Below are 24,174 nucleotides of genomic sequence, written 5' to 3' on the forward strand. Positions count from 1 at the left end.
ATTAAGTAAAGTTTTATCGAGAATTTTAGGACAAACAAAAAAAGTTCCATTATGGCTCATTAAAATGTTAGAAATAAATAATCGTCAATTCTTTAGAGTGAACTGACTAATTATTTTGTTATTTATTAACTCTTTTTAAACGCCACCGGGTAATTTACATATCCTGAACTGGTAATGATGACTCTGGATATAGAATGAAATAACTCTTTAAATGAAGTGGTCGTGGCCTATTTTAAGACACGATGTCAATATTGAGTCACTGAGAAAGAGCAATATTAAAGTGAAGTAGATTGTTCGTCTGTGGCCTGAGATTCAAGGAAAATTGCCAACAACTGAATAACAGCGTTCGGCAAAGCCAAACAATTTTATCGTTAATGGTGTAATTCTCGTTTTTAGGCCATATAAGCAATAAAGTCGAAAGATATTCTATGGTTACGATACTAAGATCTACTCAAATAACCCCTTGTTTTTGTCGGACAAGCCTCTTATTCTATATCAGTTTTGCATTACTAATTTTGTGTTCGCTACATTTTATCACGTATACTTGTCAAAAGAATCTATATTTTTATCCATATGCCTTTCCAATTTTCCGCTGTCTCCGAACAAGGAATTTCCAATAACTATTCCGTGAAGTTGAGAAAGTGTTGTTCATGAACTGGAAAGTACCAAATTCTTGCATGTTTGCGATTCATATGGTCTGAGGCATGCGTATAGAATTCCCTTTGTTTGTAAGTGTTAACCAGTTTCACAGTTGACGCTGCTACAGAATGAAGTGAGAAAGTGTAACTTGAAGTTTTCAAAACATATGCAGTAACCGACGATATTATGTCAGCTGTCGCCACGAATAAAGAGCACAAAGTAGGACGAGACATCACAGAAACAAGTCACATCATTAAACCTCGTATTCGGTTTTGTTCCGCGAATAAATTATGAAAGGTCAGAAGATTCACGGATTTTCTTCCTATTTTATATTCTAATTGTCTTTCTTGTTTTGTATCTATTCTGTATGTGGTTTTATAAAATAATTCTTAAAGCGAGACTTGGGGCAATGAGAAATTTGTACCTAACCCTTTGAAGCCGAAGGTAATCTAAAAAATATGTATTTAAAAATGCAATCCGTACCTTGGAGACAACACCATTCTCCACTACAAATGCTATTCAAGGTCATAATTACACAAAAGTATAAAATGCAGCGTTATTGATTGTTAAGCGTCTGGACAAATTCATCGACCACACAGATATTCCAACCTTAAACTTACTCACTTACGTACCTACTTACTCTATGGAGCTTAGTCCATCCTGAGAAGCTAACAGTCGCTTAGCCACTCAAGAAATTTCCAACATTTTGTATCCATCAGTGCAGTGGCCGATACAAAATGGATAGTAAACTGAATTTTGGAATATATCATTGTACATTTTGCTCCTGGAGCCATGCAGACTCGTAGTCAGATTCCAACGTTTCGGAGAAACATACTTTGTCCATCTTAAAGGTTGAATTGTTGATGCTGGGAAATGGAGGTATTTATATATATATAGTGCCCAAGAGAATGTTGGTTGAATGAATCGCCATTATAATTATTATGGTGGTATTAACTGAGACCATTCATCCGAAGTTTGCGAAGAGAATGACGAACTTATTTCAACTGCGATGTTGATCCGCATGAATCATGTTAACATCTTTATAAACTTGGCTTTTTAAAAGTTTCTTATTAAGCCGGAAGTTGGGTGACTCCCTCTGGAATTTTTCCTATCAGCTCTTATTCTCCTTACAACTTATCAAAGAGACCTTTTAATGCTGCCAACAACTTCCTCGCCATTAAACGTTCATTTTGTATAGTTTTTTTTCTTTGTCGGCTTCGTGCACTCTGTCAAAATATAATAACAACTGATGTGAGATTTGAGGTTTGAGTTCCAACCATTTACCCTCATTCCACGTCTCTGATTGGCTCATTTACTCAGTCTTATCTTCTGTATAAATATATCCATTTCTCAGCATGACCATTTGAGCCCTGAAGATGGAGAAAGTATATATCTCCGAAACGCTGGAATCAAACTAAGTGTCTGCACGGCGTCAGGAGCTAAATGTACAGTAATATTATCCAGAATTTAGTTTATTATCCATTTTGTATTGGCCACTTCACTGACAAGTGCTTCATTTTACAGTTTGTATAAGGATGGAATATTGTCCTGTTGGTCATTGATTGCGTCTGTGATGAATTATTGACGTTTCATATACGATATTTGAAAACACTGATTGAAGAATCACGCAGTATTTTCTGAGTGATATAGAACATAACGATAAATATTATTAAAACTAATTTAGTCGGTATTTAAAATAGGGTTTTTTGTCAGTATGTCGTCACAAGGTTTTAGGTGTGCCACGAGATATTTATAATAAATTTCATATTCGCACACTGTAGGTAGAAAAATATCAATATTTTATATTTAGTAATTATAATTTGTAATACACAGGCCCACCGGTTTAACATCGATAGCTTCATTCAAAGTGTATTAATTTCTGATTTCATATGCATGCATTCTTACAGGTAAAGACTTTGTCATTTATGACTCTGTATAATTTCGTATATCCTTTCAGTGAGGCGAAATTTTGTGGTGTGCTGTCACGTGACTTTTACAAATTATGGTGTGCAACGGGTGACAGAAGTTTGCGGAACACTGGTGTATATCAGAGGCTCCAGAAAAGTAGTTCGTGAAATTCGTAACTGAGATTACAGAAAAATTATGGAACGAAATTAATGCAGAAGGGCAAAATTACTTTCAGAATAAATTATGTATAGTTCTAGCTTCTTTATTATAATATATTTATTTTGTACAGTCTATACACAAACGTTTGAAGTTTATTGGTGTTGTAAAAATTATATAATATTAAAACATTTTATTATATATTATATTAGCGCTCTTAATCGTAATCGTAAATACGATTTACGATTAAGAGCGCTAATATAATATTTTACACAATAAAATGTTTTAATATTATATAATTTTTACAACACCAATAAACTTCAAACGTTTGTGTATAGACTGTACAAAATAAATATATTTAATCAAACACAAACATGACGCATATAAGATACAAATTCTTTATTATAATATTAAGCGTCTATAGCCCAGCGCATTACAATTGTCAAGCTGGTATACAAATCATTGTATGATTTACCAAGATCCCACAGCAGTTTTGATATTGGTCTAGGGAAGAAGTTTGTTAGCTGGTGTAAAGGGAATTCTTTACATATGTTGGGGGAATCCAGTTCAAATTTGGGTTTGGTTATCTGAGTTATAACGCTCTGTGTACTTATCGATAGATACCGACGTTTCGGAGGAGCATACTGCCCTGAAGATGTAAGTATTATATTTCTTCTAAACTCTAGTGTTTACCTACAAATCCACACAGCGTTACGACTCAGACGACCAGAATTTTTATCTTCACTACAGTGAAAACAATTAAATCTCATCTACCTTACCTGTCATGTAAGTTACGTTTCTATTTACATAACTTACACGTTAAAGACCATAGAAGCATTTGTACGGTTTCCATGAAAATTTGTGATGAATGTACTGCAGTCTGTTCACAACGGATTGCAGTCGTATGTAAGTCGTTAAAATTAGATTAGGGGGACATAAAAGAGGCAGAGGGCTTATAGGGTGGAGTGAGTGAGTGCGATGCTGATGAACAATTTACAGGAATTCATTGGTATATTCAGCGGACTAGATCTATCTGCGTTTAATGAATGGTTATACTATGGTGCTGTGTAGTGCTTTTTATAATCTTGGACCTGCTGTTGAATGCGTAGTTAAATTATACGCATACTGGGGATAAACCGACTTGACATTTGACGTCACTATTGGAAAATTCATTAACAGTGTGGTAACTCAAAGTGGTTCACAGTTAAAAATATCGAGTTGAATTGAAGTAGATAAATCGTCTAATTCTGCGAAGCTAAAACAAGATGTAACGAGGTCTATCTTATTTTTAAATCGGTGGAATAATAGAATAGGTAAATTAATGATTCTGGAAATACCGTTGTTATGAACGGTAAGTTGTAAAGTAAATTCTGTTAAATGTCCCTGTTCAAGATCAGAAGCATCTCCTAAAAGTAGTCCTACACTGATCGCGTATGATTTCTGTAGGGATGAATTGAACTAATTAATTTTCACGAATAAATAAATCAGATTACTCAGAAACTTTGTGGAGCTGGTCTGTCTAACAAACTAACTTTAATGTGCAAGCTTCATATTGAAAAATTTATATTTGCTGAGCTAGACAAGAAATTTCCCTTTTTTATGGGATCCAAAGTTTTATCACCTGGAAGATGGTTGTCTTCTGTGTTGTTATGCCGTGTAGTCTTGTAGAAGTTTACCGACGTTTCAAAGGTGCTTGCATCGTCTGATGATGGAGGTAGCAAGTACCGCTACCTACGAGTTTTTACGTCGTCACATTAGCTCAAGTGATTTTGCTTTCCAGTTATGTTCCCGTCCGCCTATAGTCTAACAGTCATTAATTAAGCTTCTGTTGGATGTTGTGTATGAATTAAAACTTCAGGCCGTTTAAAATTTAAATTGGTATTGTATTTACATCTGTTGGTCTTTCAGAAATAACAAATTGTGTTCCTAGTGAAACAACTAATTCATTTTTGGGGTTTAGGAACAGAACGTAATGAACATGAACAGTATCTTGGAAGAGTTTAACCTTTTTCGTAATGTTCACAAGATATGTCCTGTCATTTATGGAAATCGAAAGTTTTTTACCTTGTGTACAAGAGCTCGCTTCTCGACATTGTCCTAATATGTTAACGCAGTCTACAACTTAATAACCTATTTATTTAAGAGCTTTTATTTGTGTGTTTATGGTAATATATACTGTGTGAATTCAGGGCCACGACTGAATATTACTTCATAATCATCAGTAATTGGTACATCCTTACACAAATGATCCTCTTAGTAGCTATGAATTCAAAAGCAGTAATGGTATTGCTGTGTATCGAGTTATTAATTCGCAAACTGATATGCTTTTTCTGTCTTTTTCAGGTAAGAGTGAACTTCCACCGAGCGAACGATGATTCATAATGTTCTGGTTGAGGTATGAGGTGATTTTGGTGAGTTGAGAAGCAGTGATGAACACGTTTTAAAGGAATACGTGTATGTTACTTATGAACTAAAGTATTAACACGGCGTCTCTTCCTTTAATATCATAATGTATTTTAATATACATAGCATTTTCGAATTTACCAATACTGACATATAAACCTACTTAAAAAATAAATAAAAATTGTCTGATATAGAATTATTGACTTGAACCTCAAAAGGAAAATGCCAGTTTTGTCGTATATTCATAAATGTATCGGACATAAGGGACTGTATCATAAATTACGTTTCATCGTAGTTTTTCCGTTAAGTTTGAAAATCAAATATCGCTTCAGGGAACGAGAGGCAGGAAAATATGGGCTACTTGGCTTAATTTAAATGTCTGTCATAAATATGAAGGGTCGGTTCTACACGCCAGATAATGAAGAAATTTGTATGAACTGTCTCCTTCCTGATTTACAACCTTTTATTTTCTCAGATTGCTGTCGTGGAATTAAACTAGACCACTCTTTGAAATTTCAAAAAGAGAAAGTGGGCTGTAACTTTAACTTGTAAAAATAACATTCCGGGACCCATATTTTCCGCTGTTTTAGTTTGTAGAATTTAGCCTTATCATTTGTGCTAAACTCTATATAGGGCATACTGAGACGTATCACGGAAATATACACTTCATGGTTCCGTATTATTAATTCCTTATATTATTTTAAAAGACAAATATTATTCTAAATCATCATACACCTATTATGTTATTTTTTTATAAATACGTGCGGTTTATAAATACAGACGATTGAGGTGTCCGCTATATTTAATTAATTATATAGGTGACCCTCTACTTCACGTACAGCGGGCTGTATATTATCGCTGAGAACAATTATTTTATAATAGAGCTTTATTTAATGTAGGGTATGTAGGTTTATAAGAATAATAAGGTTTAACTCTTATTTGCTAAAAGGCATAAACCTGAAGATTATTTTTACACATGTATAAGATTTTCTTTCGACGTTTGTTATTTCACGTATTTATAGTATATTTTTTGTTAGTCTTAAATAGGAGAGGTATGAGGGGTCATGCAGTCTTGTTGATCCACACCGGGTCGGGGGGGGGGGGGGGGCTGAGTCAGTGGTGTTAAGTGGTCGCTGATTGAACAACCTTCCATTTTTAATTCTCGCTCTTATATTTAGTCGTTAAATTTAAATTTATTTCGTTTTCATTTTTACTTTCCCACAGACAGCACATTTCTGTTTATGTTTTATGCATCTTCCGATCGTGTTTTTAGTTAGTAGTGCTTTTGGTAAAGTTTTTATGCGTCATTACTGGCAGTAACGTCTCTCCCACTTTTTTTTCGAAGTTCAGAACTGTTTGTTTTTGATTCGTAGTCATTTGGGGGTATAGCTCAGTGGTAGAGCATTCGACTGCAGTTCGAGCGGTCCCCGGTTCATACCTGGGTGCCCCCTTCCTTTTTAGAGCCGGGATAGCTCAGTCAGTATAGTGACTAGCTACGGGCTGGACGACCGGGGTTCGATCCCCGACGGCGGCAGATGATTTTTCCTCTAGCCTCTGCGTCCAGACCGGCTCTGGGGCCGACCCAGCCTCCTCTACAATGGGTACCGGGGTCCTTTCCCGGGGGTAAAGCCGGCCGGGGCATGATGCTGACCACTCACCCCCATCTAGTGCCGAGGTCAAGAATGAGTATGAGCTATACCTTCACTCCCCCCAAGCGCCTGCATGGCGTATAGCGGGACAGCTTTACTTTACTTTTTACAAGCCGAAGAGTGACTGTTTTAGAGATGAATGGTCCCAGGTGGCGAGTGATGGATGTTTGGTCAGAAGGGTTACAAAGGGAGAGCATTCCGTCTTGTAGGGTGATAATCGCTGGCTGTGACGTAATAACGGATGCTGACCTTTACGAAAGGTCCGTTTCATTAGGATAGACCAAGCCCTCGAGCGTCATAAAGACTTCCTGTCTCAAGATTGATTGTTTTGTTCAGCTCAGAAAGCGTTCTCTATTTTTCACTGAATATTTAAAACATTCACGTGACCTACCACTGGTTTTCGTGGTTGTGGGTGAAGAACGTTCATTGCAAAAATAGTTGACAACAAATAACTGAGGAAAGAATATCCGAAACGATGAGTTGGAAGTAACTTTGGACCGGGGGATAGAACATAACAAATAACTTCTGATACAAACATTTAACGTGCAATTAGGGGCAGTTAAATTAATGTGTTGATGATAGTGTCAGCATGTTGAACGTGTATATAATTATTGTGGAATATCTGTAGGAAACGATTATTTGGAAGGCTAAGAAAGAAATGTGAGATTCAATTAAAATGTATCGTGATTAATTATGTGGAATGGACGTGGATTGGATTGAACTGGTCCATAGTTTTGCCTGTAATACTTAATGGTATTGACGACTGAAGTTTCGGATACTATTAGTATTTGTATTTAGTTAATTTGTAAGGATTTCCTATGGATGTCTTTGGTTTCCCGCTTATATTCTGTGAATCATACCCAACTGGTTCAAGAAAAAAATTTCTTTATCGAAATACTGTTATGATATTTGTTCAGAAGTCGTGTCAAATGTGGGGAATACAACCGTTGAGACAAAGTCTTCTCTTTAATTTACTTTCATCTGATTTATTATCTCAGAATCTGTGCAAATAATACGAAAGATATTTTTTTAATTAACGAAATATGTCCCAGACTACGATTGTGTTGATACTCAGTGGCTGTCAGAAGGTAGGATATGTTAAATCGTGGTGAAACGTATAACAGTTCCATCTTTATACCCCCTCAAATATCTGACTCCTTGATACAGAGGAAGATAATCGTTTGGTTAGCGAATAATTATCCTGTATTTTAAGAGACCTGAAGATTCATTGCCCGCCACTGGTCCTTAGTAACGGAAAGTTGATTCGCTTTCTACTACCCTATTTTTGAGTCTGATTGTATTTCAGCGCAGTGTTGTGAATCTGTTAAATTTCGATATTGATACAAATGACATGCAAGTAATCGAATATTGTTAGAAACGCTTCCCACAACAACGCATTCAAGAAGTTCCAAGCGGAGTAGAATAATCAGCCAAGATCTTACAAGAAGAAATCAAAACAATTAGACAACCATTACAACATGACATAAATCACATTCAGAAATGTAGATTAGGAAGGTCCACACATATTATACCTAAGGTGTGCACATGAATTTACAAATTATGATGCATTTTATTGATTAGAAGTTTCGCGGTTTTAAAATTGAAAGTGTAATGAGTACCTGTAATCAATGTTTAGAGATCATATATGCAAAGAGTTACAGCGATATAGACATTTTATAGCATTTGGCAATAAGAGAGGTTATCTTATCGTGACATAAAAGCCTAGAGGTTTGAAGGTTATGTCTTGCTTGATCATTCATTTAGAACGAAGGTTACAGATTTCAGGTGTGTCTGAGGACAAATTAACAATAAAAACAGATATTCGAACGTAAGAGAGATAAAGTAACGGCGAAATTATAAAATAAAATTTTGGTCGGGAATCAGTGCAAGAAGATGCTTTGTGTTCATTTAAAATTAATATTGAAATGATCTAAGAGAAACAGGACAAGAGGTTGTGGATCAGATTAATCTGGTTCTGGTTAAGTATAATTACCAGTGACAGGTTTCTGTAAACACACTAATTAACTTGTTGGTGCTTTAAAATGCGTGAGCATTTCTGTTTAGCTGAGCGATTGTTAGCTATTCAACGTAGACAATGCACCATGGAGTTAAATTTCAATGTGAATTATAGCCATAATGATGTTTCTCATTGTACAGAGTGATTCTAAAAGGACTTTACAACTTTGAAAGTGTATAGAAATTTATTCAGAAGGCTTACAGAATCGGTTGAGGTGTCATTTTGTAGAAAAACAAATCGAGTTTTACCTCAAACAGTCATTTTGGTTCGAGGTGATTGCCATTGGTGATACTGCAGACATCCCACCTGAAATCAATTTCTTGCCAAACATGATCCAGCATATCCGGTGTCACTTCTGCAACTGCGGCGGTGATTCGAGCTTTGAGCTCAGTGAGATTGGCAGGTAAGGGTGGAACATACACACGATCTTTAATGAAACCCCATAAGAAAAAATCGAGAGGTGTCAAATCTGGAGAACGAGGTGGCCATGCTATCGACCCTGTTCGACCAATCCACCGACCTGGGAAACGGTTATTGAGGAAATCCCGGACTTCTGTGAGGTAGTGAGGTGGTGCGCCGTCTTGCTGGAAGTGAATGCGTCCTTTTTGGTCATCTTCGTCTAACTGTGGTATGAGAAAATTTTCGAGCATACGATACCGTTGATGGTTCTTTCATGGTAAAAGAACGGGCCGTACACTTTAACTTTGCTAAGGGCACAAAACATATTCACCTTTGGGCTGTCACGAACGTGTTCCACAACAGCACTAGAAACACGCGGGCGACCTGGAGATTTGTCATGGCGAACAGAACAACCAGTCTTGTGCCAAGAGTAAATTGTAGGTCTACTGGGAGGATCCTTGCCATACTGGGTGCGAAAATTTCGTTGAACCATTGTCGCAGATTTTGTTTCTTCAAACCACAGCACACAGCGAGCGCGCTCCGCACCTGTGAAAGTAGCCATTTTCAAATACACTGCCGCTTGCGCTGGCGGTGACGGAATTCGGTACTACAGCACAACGTGAGTCAAACTTCATTTGTTTTGCTACAAAATGAAACCTCAACCGATTCTGTAAGCTTTCTGATTAAATTTCTATACACTTTCAAAGTTGTAAAGTCCTTTTTGAATCACCTGATATTTTATTCTACCCCATGTGAGTGGATTAGTTCTGAGTCAAATAATTATACGGAGCACTGAAGCACCTGTATTTATGCGCATCAATACCTAATAAAGCAAGATGAAATGTCGCAGGTTACATAACACGTTCAGCGTAGGAGTATGGCGACTCAATACCTTGTTCAGGTGGCGTTGTAGACCGGAGACGTGGGTATCATCGGACGTCCTTGCTCAAGGTCGGTCACTGCATACCGTGAAGTAAAAGGACGGGTTCTCTTGTCACGTCGAGACTACACGGGGACTAGGAAGATATGGATACCGGGTGTAAAAAAAAGATGTGTATGCACATTCAGTTAATAAAATAAAAACATTAATAAACTAAAGCATTACATATATCAATACTGACACTTATTGAATTAATTAATGTAGTGTAGTTATTCCGAATGACCACCGTTAGCTTCGTGGCGCAGTTGACAGCGGTGAACATTTGACCGATAAGCGGCCACCAAAGTTTCTGTTGTGTTTATATATTTTTGGGACATGCTGTACTTGTTCAACTTTTACGGATTAGGTATTTTGTTGTGTTCCATTGGCAATGACGTTTGCGTGACGCATAACCTAAATGGGAGTCATAAATGCATTAAAATGCAATCAAGAAACCTCAAAAGAAGAGAATATTTGGGAAATCTAGACGTAGATAGGTGGAATATATTTAAATACACAGTTCTTAACCTACCGGTTTACATAAGAAGTAGATATTCATGAAAATTTTAGAAACTATAAGTTTTTGACGTAAATACGTCTATATTGAAGGGTCATTCGGCAAAAAAGGGAAACGAAAAAGTGTAACCTGGTTACCTAGGAAGCGTCGTGTTTACTCGGCATTGTTGTTACCCAGGAAACGTCATCTGTTTACTCAGCATTGTTGTTACCTAGGAAACGTTGTGTTTACTCGGCATTATTGTTACCTAGCAAACGTCAATTGTTTACTCGGAATTATTGTTACCAAGGAAACGTCATCTGTTTACTTAGCATTGTTGTTACCTATAAAACATTTCATTACATTACCTTACCTTACCTTACCTTACCTTACCTTACCTTACCTTACCTTACATTACATTACATTACTTTACATTACATTCAGCTACCACAGACCCATCTTAAGCGTAACTAATTCAAGTTAAATAAGCAAAGTCTTAATCAAACTTTACTCAATTGTAAAGCGGGTATAAAGGAAATATTTAGAATAAAGTCAATATATAAACTTCCTTTCCGTATAGACGTATTTACGTCTAATTCTCCGGAACCGTGGTTCCACTATCAATTTTTAATAATCACAATGCATTTTAAAGCTGCGTTGAATAATTATGTCTGGCGACTTGTTTCGGGGGGGGGGGGGGGTTGATTTCTTAATATATCTGCCATTTTCGTTTTATATTTCACATTACGTACAAGATTTCGACGAAATTTTGTATATGAGAGTACACTAGAAGTTGGTACAAGAATTTAATTTTTGTCTGTGAAGTTCACAATTACCTCTGAGCGAAGTTCAAATCGAAACACTATCAAATATCGAAAACAAATAGTTCGACATACAACGTACCAATATAGAACGTATAATATATTGTTTGAAACGTGTTTAATTAAAGAAATATTAACTGACTAACACGATTGTTTACGGAAACCGAAGGTTCATCACCGAATTCACCAAAGTCCTCCACCGGACCCTGTCCTGGGCCAACAAAATCCAGTCTCAATTAACGAAATACCAATTAAAATATTATGGCTGTACAATCTCTGCTAATGGCTAACAGCGACTGTATGCAGTGTAGCAATGTATTATGTCTGAACTTCTTTATTTCTGGAATAATATAATAATGAAGTATGAGAATTAGTGGAAAATGCGTACGAAATCATTGCGTGTTACCCAATGGAGTCTACTTTTTCACTGTTCTTGTTTGTTTGAGTCGTTGAAAGAAGCGATTGTCGAACTCAGGATCTATCTACTGCCATGTTAATATTGTAATCACATTGCCTTCTTCATGTCGTGTTTAGAATTTGCCCAGAAGTTTCAAAGGGTATCAAGTTTTTATGATAATTTGTTTATATTCATTAACAGTGTGAAGGTAGAGTTAATATGCGTGTTATTAAACATTTATTTCCTACTTCAAAGAAACTACAACACTTCTCCATTACGAACATCAGTTGGTTAATACTATTTGAGGAAGTAATCGCTGTTTAATCTGAGAAACGCACGAAACATAAATACAGATTTATTGAATGTTAAAGCAGGTGACATATGTATATATTACAGAGCTTTGAAGGTTTAAAATACAGACATTGGTCTGTTGATACTATAATTGTTTAAATTCACTTCAGAAAGTTTCTTAACCCGTAGCAAATTCCATTGTAGTGCTAGAGCCATGTTGACTGACGCTGATGTCACATTTGTTGTTAATTTCATGGCTAAACTTTCTATTACCATTTGAAATATGTATATCTGTTTCTACCAACCGGTACTCGTTTGGTAAATTGGCAATTAGTATTGTGTTCCAGATAATATTGTATTTTTTAATAATTTTGTCATTGAAATAGGAACGTAAACGCAATTTGTTTTCGTTTTATTGAGTTCGTGTTATCTGAAGTGGAATAATTAAATAAAACTGGAATTTGTTTCTGTACAGAAAGTCAAGATTAATTTATGTGAACAAGTTCGATCGTCATAGAGAAAACGTGTCCTGTGACAGTTCTTAACTTTTCGTGCGTGAAGAATGATAATTTCTGAATAATATCTGGTTTCTTGGGACAGTAAAGTTGTGTGGTAGAAGCAATAGTCTCTGGCCTGAGACGCAGCGGAAGAAACATCAACTGATTTTATACTCGCTGTGATGATAGTAAGAGGATTTTTCTCGTGTGAAGCCATACGGCGCTTTTTGTGGGCCTGTATTCTTCTTCTTAGCTGAGAGTGAAGGTAGTCTAAGAGGCTTACTGACGGTGTCTGGCTGGTTAACGTAATGGATCGTGACACGAACTTGACTGCCAAAGATGCTTCCATCAGAACCCCCCCCCCCCTCTCCTAAAAAAATAGAAAGCCGAATTGCATGATGAAAGAAGAGAGACAGGGAGTACGAAGCAGAAGACATTTTACAGGAAACTATGAAGGGAGAAAAATATGAACTTTCCCGGTAGTAAGATACAATGAACACTACTCTCACTATTGAGCGCGAAAGACGTCTTAAATGTTAGTCTTACAAGACTGGGGAAAATAATCCCTTTGATGAACCTGCGTTTTACATTACTTTAATGTCATAATTTAGCAAGACAGTTCCAAAATTGATGTGATATTTCTGTTAACATAAGACACAACGGAAGTTTATAACAATAAATGAGAAAACTTGCTTTTGACGAGTTGTGTAAGTAGGCCTATCAGTACACAATCATGTTTTATTTTAAATTTCTTGTTCTTTTTATTAAATTTTGGCGGTTCCAGTACACCGTCTTAGGTCGCCAGTCAAACCCTCTGAAATATAGATTAAAGTTCGCGGACCGTATTTTAATAATCCTATATAAATTTTTGATTTTTAGAGTTATAATCTTTTATAGTATTAACCGTCATGAGCAGAACACTGGCTTTGATACATATTCTATTTGTGCGGTTTATGGTCGTTCTGTCTGCTTCTCTCGCACTGTGAGCAACCAGTTGCCGGCTATGATGGTTTGTGGAGACTACACGAAGCATAAAAATCATGACAATGGAACTTAACAAATGTAAATATTTATACCACTTCCATGAAATTCTTGTATTAGGCTTGTAAACACTGTCTTCTGCGTAAAGAACTCAATCTTTTTTAAAAAAATATTTGTCGGTATGTTTGCGCTCCTTGTTATCGGCCATCCAGCGATAATAAATAACATTCATTTAAAACAATATTGACTTTACTTATATTTATCAGTGAATGCTCTGGGACTTTTTTTCTATTTTCAACTCCCCTCAGAAATACTATTCCATGGATTATGGTATTTTTGGTTGTGACGACGAAGTCTTTTAAGTGATTACCAACGTTCCAAGGCGCATATCGCCTCCTCTTCTGTCTTGAAGATGGAGGCGGCATGTTCCTGCTGAACGTTTATAAGATGACACTGAATTTGTCTGACTAACGTAAGTAAATTAACTTCTATCATGAGGGCAATTGCTAATTGTTTTCTCGCGGAAAAAAGCATGGCTCCTGTAATACAGATTCATGTTTTGTGGATGACAAGAAACCACGGGATTGTGCATTAATAAATCGTAACCTTACAGATCGTTCATGAGAATAATAAACAAAAATTTGTACCTAAGTTTTGGCATTTTACGTGAAAGCAGTTTAATAATTTTTGTAATTCTGCTCCTCTAGGAATAAATTACAAGTACGCTTAGCTCCTATGAGCAGTACATTTTGTTTCATGAACAGAGCATGCCGACGTACTTGTTTTTCTTCATTGCTTTAATATTTGCAAATTGTTACTACATTGAATTACGTGTCAGTCTCTTAATTTTACCCAAGTTTAAAGTCAATTTAGAACGTTCTCGATGTGAGAGCGATAATTGGGCGGGCTCTTGAAATGCAGCTGTGAGAACAGGTAAGAAATGTGTTGTTTGCACGGGAACAGTTTTACCATCTGCGACACGAATTAAATGGAAATATTTTTGACTCCATGTCTTAAAAGCAACGGGACTCCCTACGATGTCATACGGCGTAATTTCTAATGCACTGTGAAAATTCTCGTAAAATACGCTTATAAAGTAACGTAACGTAATGTACTTGTTATTCTGAAGATGCTGTAGGAACTGAAGATTCGCGAATCGCGTATGTCCTGCATAAATTATTGCCATATCAGGTAATAAAAGTAATTATTTTTAATATAATCCCCGATTCATATTTTGTATTAGTAAAGTTACTGTGGGGGGGGGGGGGGCAGACACGTTTTGCTTCTCCACCGCCCCCCCTCCCCCCCAGGACAGACGCCGGAGCGTAGGTTGACACATTACCTCCAATCCTTCACATGTTTTTATGGCGTGGTACTTTACCACTGGGACGACTTTTTTTTGTCTTGGAGCGCTCCAAACGAAAAGTTGCAAAAATTTGCCTGAAAAAATAATAAATGTTTTAAATGAAGACTTACTTCTGTTCTCATCTCGAGCGTAACTTTCTATACCTTTCTCTAATAAAGAAAGTTTTCTGGAAGATGTTCTGGAGATAAACGAGACATAACCACTTTTATGATCACTATTTTACTCCGTGAGTCTAAAGGCTTTCGAAATATTTAATTGATTTCTATACTGTCATTTATGTAGGATAGTCTTGTTTTAACTCTGATTGAAGAACTTATTGACAGGTTTTAATTACATTTTATTTTGGAGATTCTTATTCACCCACCCTACCCATTTTCTGCTGCTTTAGGACAGGATCGAAACCTAACATTCACTGTTAAAATCTAGAAGAAAGCCCTATCCATACTGTAAATTTCTTTACATTCTGATGCTAAGAGTTTTCTAACATTATGTTTAACATTAAATCATTGTAGGCTGTTGATTATTTACTATGATATTTGTACAGACAAAAAATTCTCCTGGGAATCATTAAATTTATAGTTAACTGGAGGACGTGCTAGGAATAGGAAAGTCAAAAAGTAGCATCTGTAAACTTGTGATTTTATTTTGTGACCTTTTTGAAATAAACTAACCAAACAATTACGTTTGGAAACGCGGCTCTAATACAGAGGGTGTTTGTAAAAATTACAAGTTAGGAAATATATGCATAGAATTCGAATTCTGTCTCGGTTGCTCCCTTATTTCTTGTGTTAAAAATAGTGTAAAATTTGATAAGAATCATTTCACTGGTTGTCGAGTTGCGAAATAAAATATTCTGAACATGTAAAGTTGTGATCAATGTATTTTTTTCTGAAATCGTAAAACTTTTTGGTGATAATGTATTGTATTCAAAACTTATGTTCGAATCACCTTCGCTTCAATAAATGTTTTAATTTAACTTTTCAGATGTTCACAGAAACACACGCAGTGTCTTATCATTGGAATGTCTTCAAATTCTAGTAATACTCCCCATAACATTTAATGAAAATCCATTCATGAATTGTTACATTAGGGCAGGCGGACTGTGAGATAGGATAAACGTAATAGATGTTTTTTTGCCGTGTTTGGTTTGGAAGATCATCAAAGACCGCTCGGGCATATTGACTAGGCATATAAATTATGTGAGAGCGTTTTAGATCTAGATCAAAGACGAGTTTTTCGGAGTATGTAGCCATCTAGTGTTGTTTTTATGAAATCAATTTTGGTGGGTTGCTTTCGAAAACAGAAGCATCATTTCTCATTCTTACAAAACAGCTGTGTAACGGTTTGTTCTTTGTTGTTTCTGTCTTTAAATAAACTGAAATGATTTCTCTCAATTTTATACCCTAACCTCTCACATCCGAGACTCCATCTGGGATCCATCTATAAATTGCTGCATCATCCTGCTCACCACATAACCTCAATTCCTCTCTTAAATTATTCCACACCCTCCTTTATCCTCTGGTGCAAACAATGTTGTTCCAACACACAGATTATCAGCCGAGTGGATTTTATTGTTGTCAGAGGGTTGTTCTGTTAATGTTAATCACATTTGACACAAACTACGAGTAATTCACTTAAACATCGCAGAAAACAATTTACATGATGTATAATAGCGCTGTGTGCACTGACGAACTGGTTGGTGGTCATGCTTTGAATTACGAGGTCAGACTGTCTCTGTTTTTCTTTGCAGCTGTTCAAATCAAACTGGAAGACATATTAAAACCTTTTTAAAGTGGAATTTGTTATACGAAAATCTACGTTTGTCTAAAATGTGGAACGCGGAAACGTAAAACAAATGTTTAATGATAATAATGTGTTACTGTTAGGGACAGGCCATAGGGCCTAAATCCGAAATAGTCTATGATGATGTAGATGTGTCACTATATTTTTGTGTAATTATGTTCCATGAGGAGGAACGAATTGAGATCGACTGACGACAAAATATGAACGGAATACTGAAAGAAGAAAGAGAGACAGATATAAAAGTTGAAAATAAAGGTATTGTACTTGTTTAAAAAATACACGAGTAGGCCTACATAGTACTCTTGAGTCGGGTTAATCCGAAACGTTGGTAACCATCTACAAATGTAAACGTCACCTCAATTTTAATGGTTCCTCCGCTCTGTTTGAGTAATACCTTCCTGTACGCGACTTTTTTTTTTTTATTTATTTGACGTTAGAATTCTTCGACCCTCTACCCTTCTTGCTTGCGCGGTTCATCTAATCGTGACGCACGTGTACTAGAAATCTCTTGTCTTCGTGTTAGTTCGGCCCAGTATAAGCATTACTCCCTACGTAAATGAAGATTAAATCAAAATTTTCCATTGTTCCTAATTGAACAGAAAATTGACAAACGATATTAATTAAATGTCTGTTAAATTTCTACAAATACTTCGGTAAACTATATAATTATTTAACGAAATTCAATTATAGTTTCTTGGTATATGTTGTAACAGACCTGCCTATAATGTGGTAGTTTCGCATAAACAATAAATAAACGTAAATAAAAATTAGATATGTAAAATCGCAAGGAATTAATTTCGAGAATGTGTATGCCCAATTTGGGAACACATTTTTATCCCTCTTAATCCGAAGTTCATTTAAATAATATTTAATAATTCAGTCCGTAGGCCTACCTCAAATAAAACACCACACTTCATCACTACAAAAATAAATTCGTTAACAATCTGTGGAAAAATTCCCAGTTTGCAGTGAGAATCATACAAAACACATAAATACAAAATTACGATTTACCGATAGTTAAAGCAAGAGGGACATATAATTACCATTGGCCTTTACAGGGTTAATCGTATCCTTTAAAGACTTTTACACTTATAGGCCTGCATGAAACACGTAGTCTAAGTTGGATGGAATTTCAAAATATGAATTAGCATGTCTATTGAGAGACACCAAAGTGAAGAAGGACGATCACATTGTCCAGTAACATTTTATGGTCGAGGGTGGACACAAATTTCTCCCCAAGATTCCAAAGTTCGATACCCAGTCGCAGTAAAGTGTAAGGTCTACGTTAATGTCACCCTGGATCCTATATAATTTATCGAATGAATCCGTCAATTACTGGATCAGAACCGGGACCAACAACACAACCATCAGTTGTTTATACAAACCCGTTCAGTAACATTACAATCGGCTTTGGAACCAAAGTGGAACAGAATAGGGGTTCATCAGGTATAGACTAATTCTAACCCCCACGTGGTATCGTTATTAACAAATTTTGCATTTCCATCGATACGAATTTATTTTTGCGTGTATTGGAAGTTTGTTATGGTAATAAGTTGACGTGCACCTGGCTACAGCGCGGCATAGTAAACAGTTGAAAGTCCACATCGTTTCTATAATGAAAATCCAATTGTGAGAGAAGGGGCCACTTTGTTACGTAAACTGCAGAATTTACACAACAAACACACATATATGTGCCGGTAAACTTTGAAATTCGTATTAAATTCAATCCTTCCGTCCGTTAGTAATCAACATATAAATCGGACTTCTGCAAGAAACACGTCTACATCGGCAGAAACTGTACATTGTCATTTTGAAGCTAAACAAAGCTTTAAAGCAAAGGAATAGGAAATACACGTCTCGAATTGACTTTCTCTGCATCCAAGGAAAGCGCGTCAGATGCTTATTTAACCTTTCGTATCCGAAACTCGTGTAAATAACATTCCAATACTTCTAACTCATACGTCCTTCGGCCTTTATGTTTTCCCACGGGATTTCTCAATCACTATGTTGACTGCACTACTTGTTTCTCAGTTCGAATTCCGAGTCACTGTAAAGCAATTCTTAATAAATTATGTCTTTCTGAAGAAGGTTAGCCGCACATTGAACATTTAATGTCTTATTATACTGCTGTCTTGTCCATATAATATAAACCCAAAACAGAATGCAGCTAGAATAATCAAATTATCTTTAGCAACTCGTGTTGATGGGACGAATATTTATTACCCTTCAAAATGCAACTTAAATCCCACATTAATTGAAATAAGCATTTTTAGTACCAATCCATGAAGACGTATAGAAGGACGGAGGTAAAGCTCCACGCATTATTAACATAAGTACTATATTTAGAAGAGAATTCACTTTCACATCCCTACCGAATCACTCCTTGAGTGGGAAGCTATAAGGGCCTCTAAGTCGGTCTCAGAAATAAAAATTCCTAGCGCTCCTGGGAACAGAACCCCAGTTACCCAGCTCGTAGTTAGTCACACTTCAAAAATGGCAAAATCTCAGTGCCTACGAACAGTTTCAACATTTTACAGAAACCATTATAACTAGCAGAAACTGTTTTTTGTATACTTGATACTTGGAACTACTGTTTCAAAACTCTGCCACAATGGAATAACAGCAGCACCTGTACGTGATATCAGAGAGGAGCAGAGTAACGTTTGGATCGATAATCCAACCGACACTCACGCACACACACAGAGATTGGATGCCGAAGGAATAACAAATGCTCCGTATAAACTTCATACTGTTAATGCAACGAAATAATGGAGAACACGGATGTACAGACATCAGCCGATGTGTGAGGGTGAGTGCCTGAGTTTTGGCATAACGGTAAACAGCTTACAGCGACTCGAACTGGGATATTCGTCGCTACAAAATCCATTCATCAGTTGCTTTATCTCTGCTTTATCAAACAGTTACATCGCGGTATAAAAGTATTTAAAAGAGAAAACATACTGATATAAATAACAAATTCACCAACTAACTTGAACAAAACATATAAAAGTGTTCATACTCCTGATATAACGTTTCATGTTTCGAGAAACAAACTGAATAAAGCTAAATTAAATTAAGAAATTTCCAGTCTTTAATTGAACCCAAAGGCTAGTAAGTGTTTGCCATTGGATCCTATAACAAAACACTTTAAATCAATGCACACACTCACATCCTATTTCTATGTGATTCATTTTAATATTATCCTTCCACCTAATCCTCGGTATCCAAAGCAGTCTCTTCCCTTCAGTTTTATCAACCTGATGCGTATTATATGAATAACACATATAATTCTCAGTAATATGATCACGGTAATAACATAAGGTAATGAGTACAAATTATAAAGATATAGTTATGTAATTTTTTTCGTTCTATTGTTTCTTCATTTCTTCTTTAGATTCAAATATTTTCCTCAATACTCGTTTAATAATTTAAGAAAACTTCTGTAAAGATCTCGTGAAACCAACATTCTAAAAGTTACAATCCAATGAAAGAAGATTGTTGTAAAATTTATGAACACAACATTACTTATTTAGCTTACGTATACAGTGCGTTCATTGATAAAGTTGAACGCAACTGTAACTTTTCGGCCCAGGCAGATACTGCTATAAAATGGGTAAGTTGATTTTATTGTTTTTATGGAGCGATACTTGAGTCGAATCAGAAAAACCTTGTAGTGCGACATTATCAAATTAACAAAAGAAAATTGGGCATATAAAGTAATGTAATCAGTAAAACTATTTTGTGGTAACAAGTTGGTTGCATTTTAATGAAGATGACACCTGCGATGTTTTAAATGATTGTTCATTCCGAAATACGAAGTTGAACACTGAATTCCAGCCGCGAGAACCGAACGATACGAAAAAATATACATTTCTAGTACTTTAAACCTATTAGATATAACCTCAGAGATGAGAAAAATATTCATGTTTGTATTAATCGTCTGTAGGGATTTGGGAAGTTTGAAGTTTGAATGGCTTCCAATGGAATACTCGTCCCCTTGTTCAAAAGTTATTATTAGGGAGACAATATGTTGACGGGTAGCCACACGTACATATGAATACCATAATCCACGTGTCTTCAAGACAATGGAATTCAGACGCGGTATGTGAGGAAAAATATCGACACGGAAACCTTTCTTTAAAATATTCTAATGCTAACATCCGCCATTACCACATAAATTGAATACAACCACATGCTGAGATAACAGCAGCGGTTCAGTTCAATAACATATTTTACTGGTGTTGATTTTGGATGCCAAGGTATCGATATATCGATATATGTCTTCCTTCCATATTCTTTCCAATTCATCATTCGCAATCACTTTATCGTCTGAAACCAAACAGTATGTCCCAAAAAGATACATACACATTCTAATACTGATTATTAACCTTGTTATCGATTTCTGTATGTTGCGTTGACGAGAGGAACCTAACAGTGGTCATTTTGAACGCCAATACTAGATTCACTAATGCACTAAGTGCCAATGCTGACGTACGTAATGGCTTAGTTTACTAATATCTCTTAACGTATTTAATTGAATGTGTGTATACATCATTTGCGACAGCTTTAAAAGTACAATTAATCGTTAAAGAACCCACGAATCGTCATTCAATCTGCAAAACGTCGTCAAATTTGACTTCAACACGTGCGTACACACTAACTTTCGGCCCTACTTCACTGGCATTGTGGAAGGTCTGAAAGCTTAGAAAATCCGAAAGGACGCAGGTGCAGTGTTCTAGGGGCTTTAGATTGAAATGTACACTCCACGATTCACAAGTTTGTGAATACATAAACAAATATTTGAATGCGAATGTAAGTTTCACCTTAAAACTTTCACCATAAAGCTGATTCTCCGAAGTAATTCCTTTTGTTTGTCTCCTGTCCCGACTTCTTAGTTGCAGTCACAGCCAAAGTTCGTCACTTTTTTCTTTATACCATGGAGAGACGCATGTCTTCGTGCTATCGGTTACAGAGGCCGATGGATTTTAGTGTGACTATAAAAAATTGCAAGCTGCCATAATCAGTTAAGACTCTAAGATACTGACCAAATCTCGTCTGATAGCCTTTATTGTAGACTGTAATAAAATTAATTTAAAAAAGAAATATTCCAACGACTGTATGGACACGTTACATGTAATCTTACATTTATTTAACTTGTAATTTGCAGTCTGGAATTTGTTTTCACCGACACGCCTCCTATGTTGTTTTTAAGAACTATGGAATACCTTGTAAATGCTATTATACCACCGTGAAATAAGCCATAGGTATGTAGGCTCCGTTGCCATTCATGTGCATTCAACGTTAATATCATTCAAAATAGCTCAACTCTCATAACATATACAGTTGAAAAGCGTAATTAAATTACCCACGGATCAAACGTCTAACAATATATAATTTTAAACCATCATTCAGGTGCAGCGAATATTTTATTGTTTCCGATTTCTTAGGCCTGCATTGTTTTACTTTAAAAGATATCATAATGATGGCGTACTTACAGGGTTATTCATAATTCCCTGACACATTACAAAAAATCGCTAGACTTGAATGGTGCAAAATAAACTTGGAGAGTTTCTCTTTCTATCGGCATGTCCTATGTTACCATCCATTGCACCATTCAAGTCTAGCGATTTTTTGTAATGTGTCGGGGAATTATGAATAACCCTGTATTTTAATGAATGGTTAATAATGAGATATTAGATTACCCTGAGTCCACGCGAAAATGAGATTTTGAAGCGTATTGAATAAGTTTTATAAACACTATTAATATGTATCAAAGAATTATGCGTATGAAAATAGTTTCAGTTTCCATATTAATATATCTGTTGAAAACGTTAAGGTCGTGGGTCGATCTTGCTACGTCGTTCGAGTGTCAATCAAAATATTCAGAAATTTTCATCTCCGATCTGAGATTGAAACGGGGGGCGTGGGGGTGTGTGACAAGGTCTCTCCGTAAAACTGTCACGAAGCTTGACGTTCAAACTTCTTCTGCTAATTTCCTGTCTGGCTAATAATGATTACTCCCCAAATTTACCTGTCTGGCAAAAACCTATCAATCTTATGTCTCTCTTCATTCTGTTAAAAATTTCTTCCGTCGATAAGAGAGAACATCGTATATGTTTTTGTTCTTTTGACGCTACTTCCAGAAAATGTATCTTTATGTGCAGTTAGAGACTTTCTCTTGCTTTTTGAAACTTTCGCAGGAGATATGTGATTTTGAAATTTGATAGGGAATATGTAGTTAAGTTTTTGAGAGGAATTGATCACATTTGACACAAGAGGACCTACACCATAGTTTCGAAAGTGTGCAAGTGTGAACTGTTAACTTAGAGACAATACTGTTTTCATATGGACTAGGGAAAGTACCTGTATAAATTTAATTACAAGATATATGACTCAAAATTGTCTATATATTTACAGCCGCGAAAGTGGGTAATATGATCGGAACAAGCTGGCTTCACATATCGTTAAAGAATATCTGTGTGTCGACTAAATTCAAATGATCCAACTTAATTTCTTAACAAACATTATTTTGCGAGATATCTGACTTCAACTATAGGCAGCAGAAGAGGCCTAACTAATTCAATTTAAAATGTAATAATCGCATTACCTTGAAACAAGAATAGCTGACAAAGCAAAGTGTTTATTTTAATATCACTCATGCAACTGTAATAGTTTTTGACGATACACAACCTCAGTAGTTGATAAATTGTATTGTAATCAAACAACTAAGATAATACAAGTGTAATTCTTCGCAGTTAGGTTGTCTTCTGAAGTAAAGCTGTCCACTATACACCATGTATGCGCTTGGGGGGGGGGGGGGTTTGCGGTGGTTATATAGCTCCTATTAATTCTTAACCTCGGTACTAGATGGGGGTGAGTGGTTAGCTGGGTGGGGCTCTGCCAATTAAAATTATTATATTGTTTAATGTTACAACTTAAAATTATATTATCATGATACAGCTTTCAAAAACAGATCTTTCCTATAAAAGTTTGTTGTGTCGATAGAGAAATCTCGAATGCTAAATGATATTTCCCCCCAAAATTATCACAACGCGAATCTTTATAGTAACAATACTACCAATTTGTAGATCACCTCGCACAGTGTAAGCCCAGAGGGGGGGATATTGATCCCTCATATAGCCTGCAGGGTACGTATGCTAATAAACTTGCATTGTGATGAACATTAAATGTAACTGAGAGCTGGTCGCCGTTCTGCCATGCATAAGATTGTGAAATCTTGCTTGGATCACGAAGTAGTTTGCTTCATGTTCTTTGGGTCAGTGGTTAGACATGAACGCATGTAATATATTATTTTGCCGACACGTAATGAACTAACATAAAGAAGTCTTGTTTAAGAACATAAATTTGACTAAGTGTGACACGCATAGGGCAAGTTAGTGTTATGAAAGAACTGTGGCGTGTCTTTGATCTG

At 36.0% G+C, this 24,174-nt stretch overlaps 1 protein-coding gene, 1 long non-coding RNA gene and 1 other non-coding gene across 5 annotated transcripts in view; all 3 read left to right on the forward strand.

The window, feature by feature from the left end:
• Window positions 1-24,174, forward strand: part of LOC110828453 (Krueppel-like factor 6) — a 617,820-nt gene that overhangs the window by 545,123 nt on the left and 48,523 nt on the right. Inside the window, exon 3 of one of the 3 annotated variants that reach the window (XM_087347259.1) lies at window positions 5,047-5,190. The exons of the other annotated variants lie outside the window; for them this stretch is intronic. Coding sequence (XP_087203385.1) covers window positions 5,047-5,078 — 32 coding nt within the window. The 3' untranslated portion in view covers window positions 5,079-5,190. Of the gene's footprint in view, window positions 1-5,046; window positions 5,191-24,174 lie in introns of those variants that run through there. 3 annotated transcript variants of the gene reach the window in all.
• Window positions 6,472-10,270, forward strand: LOC110828456 (uncharacterized). The gene is made up of 2 exons (XR_002542667.2): window positions 6,472-9,790; window positions 10,022-10,270. It is a non-coding gene; the product is annotated as an uncharacterized LOC110828456 (long non-coding RNA).
• Window positions 6,486-6,557, forward strand: TRNAC-GCA (transfer RNA cysteine (anticodon GCA)). The gene has a single exon. It is a non-coding gene; the product is annotated as a tRNA-Cys (tRNA).

The sequence above is a fragment of the Zootermopsis nevadensis genome, unplaced genomic scaffold (genome assembly GCF_977971745.1).
Source record: "Zootermopsis nevadensis isolate Lab colony 2312 unplaced genomic scaffold, Znev_1.0 Znev_ptg000011l, whole genome shotgun sequence".
NCBI lineage: Eukaryota > Metazoa > Arthropoda > Insecta > Blattodea > Termopsidae > Zootermopsis > Zootermopsis nevadensis.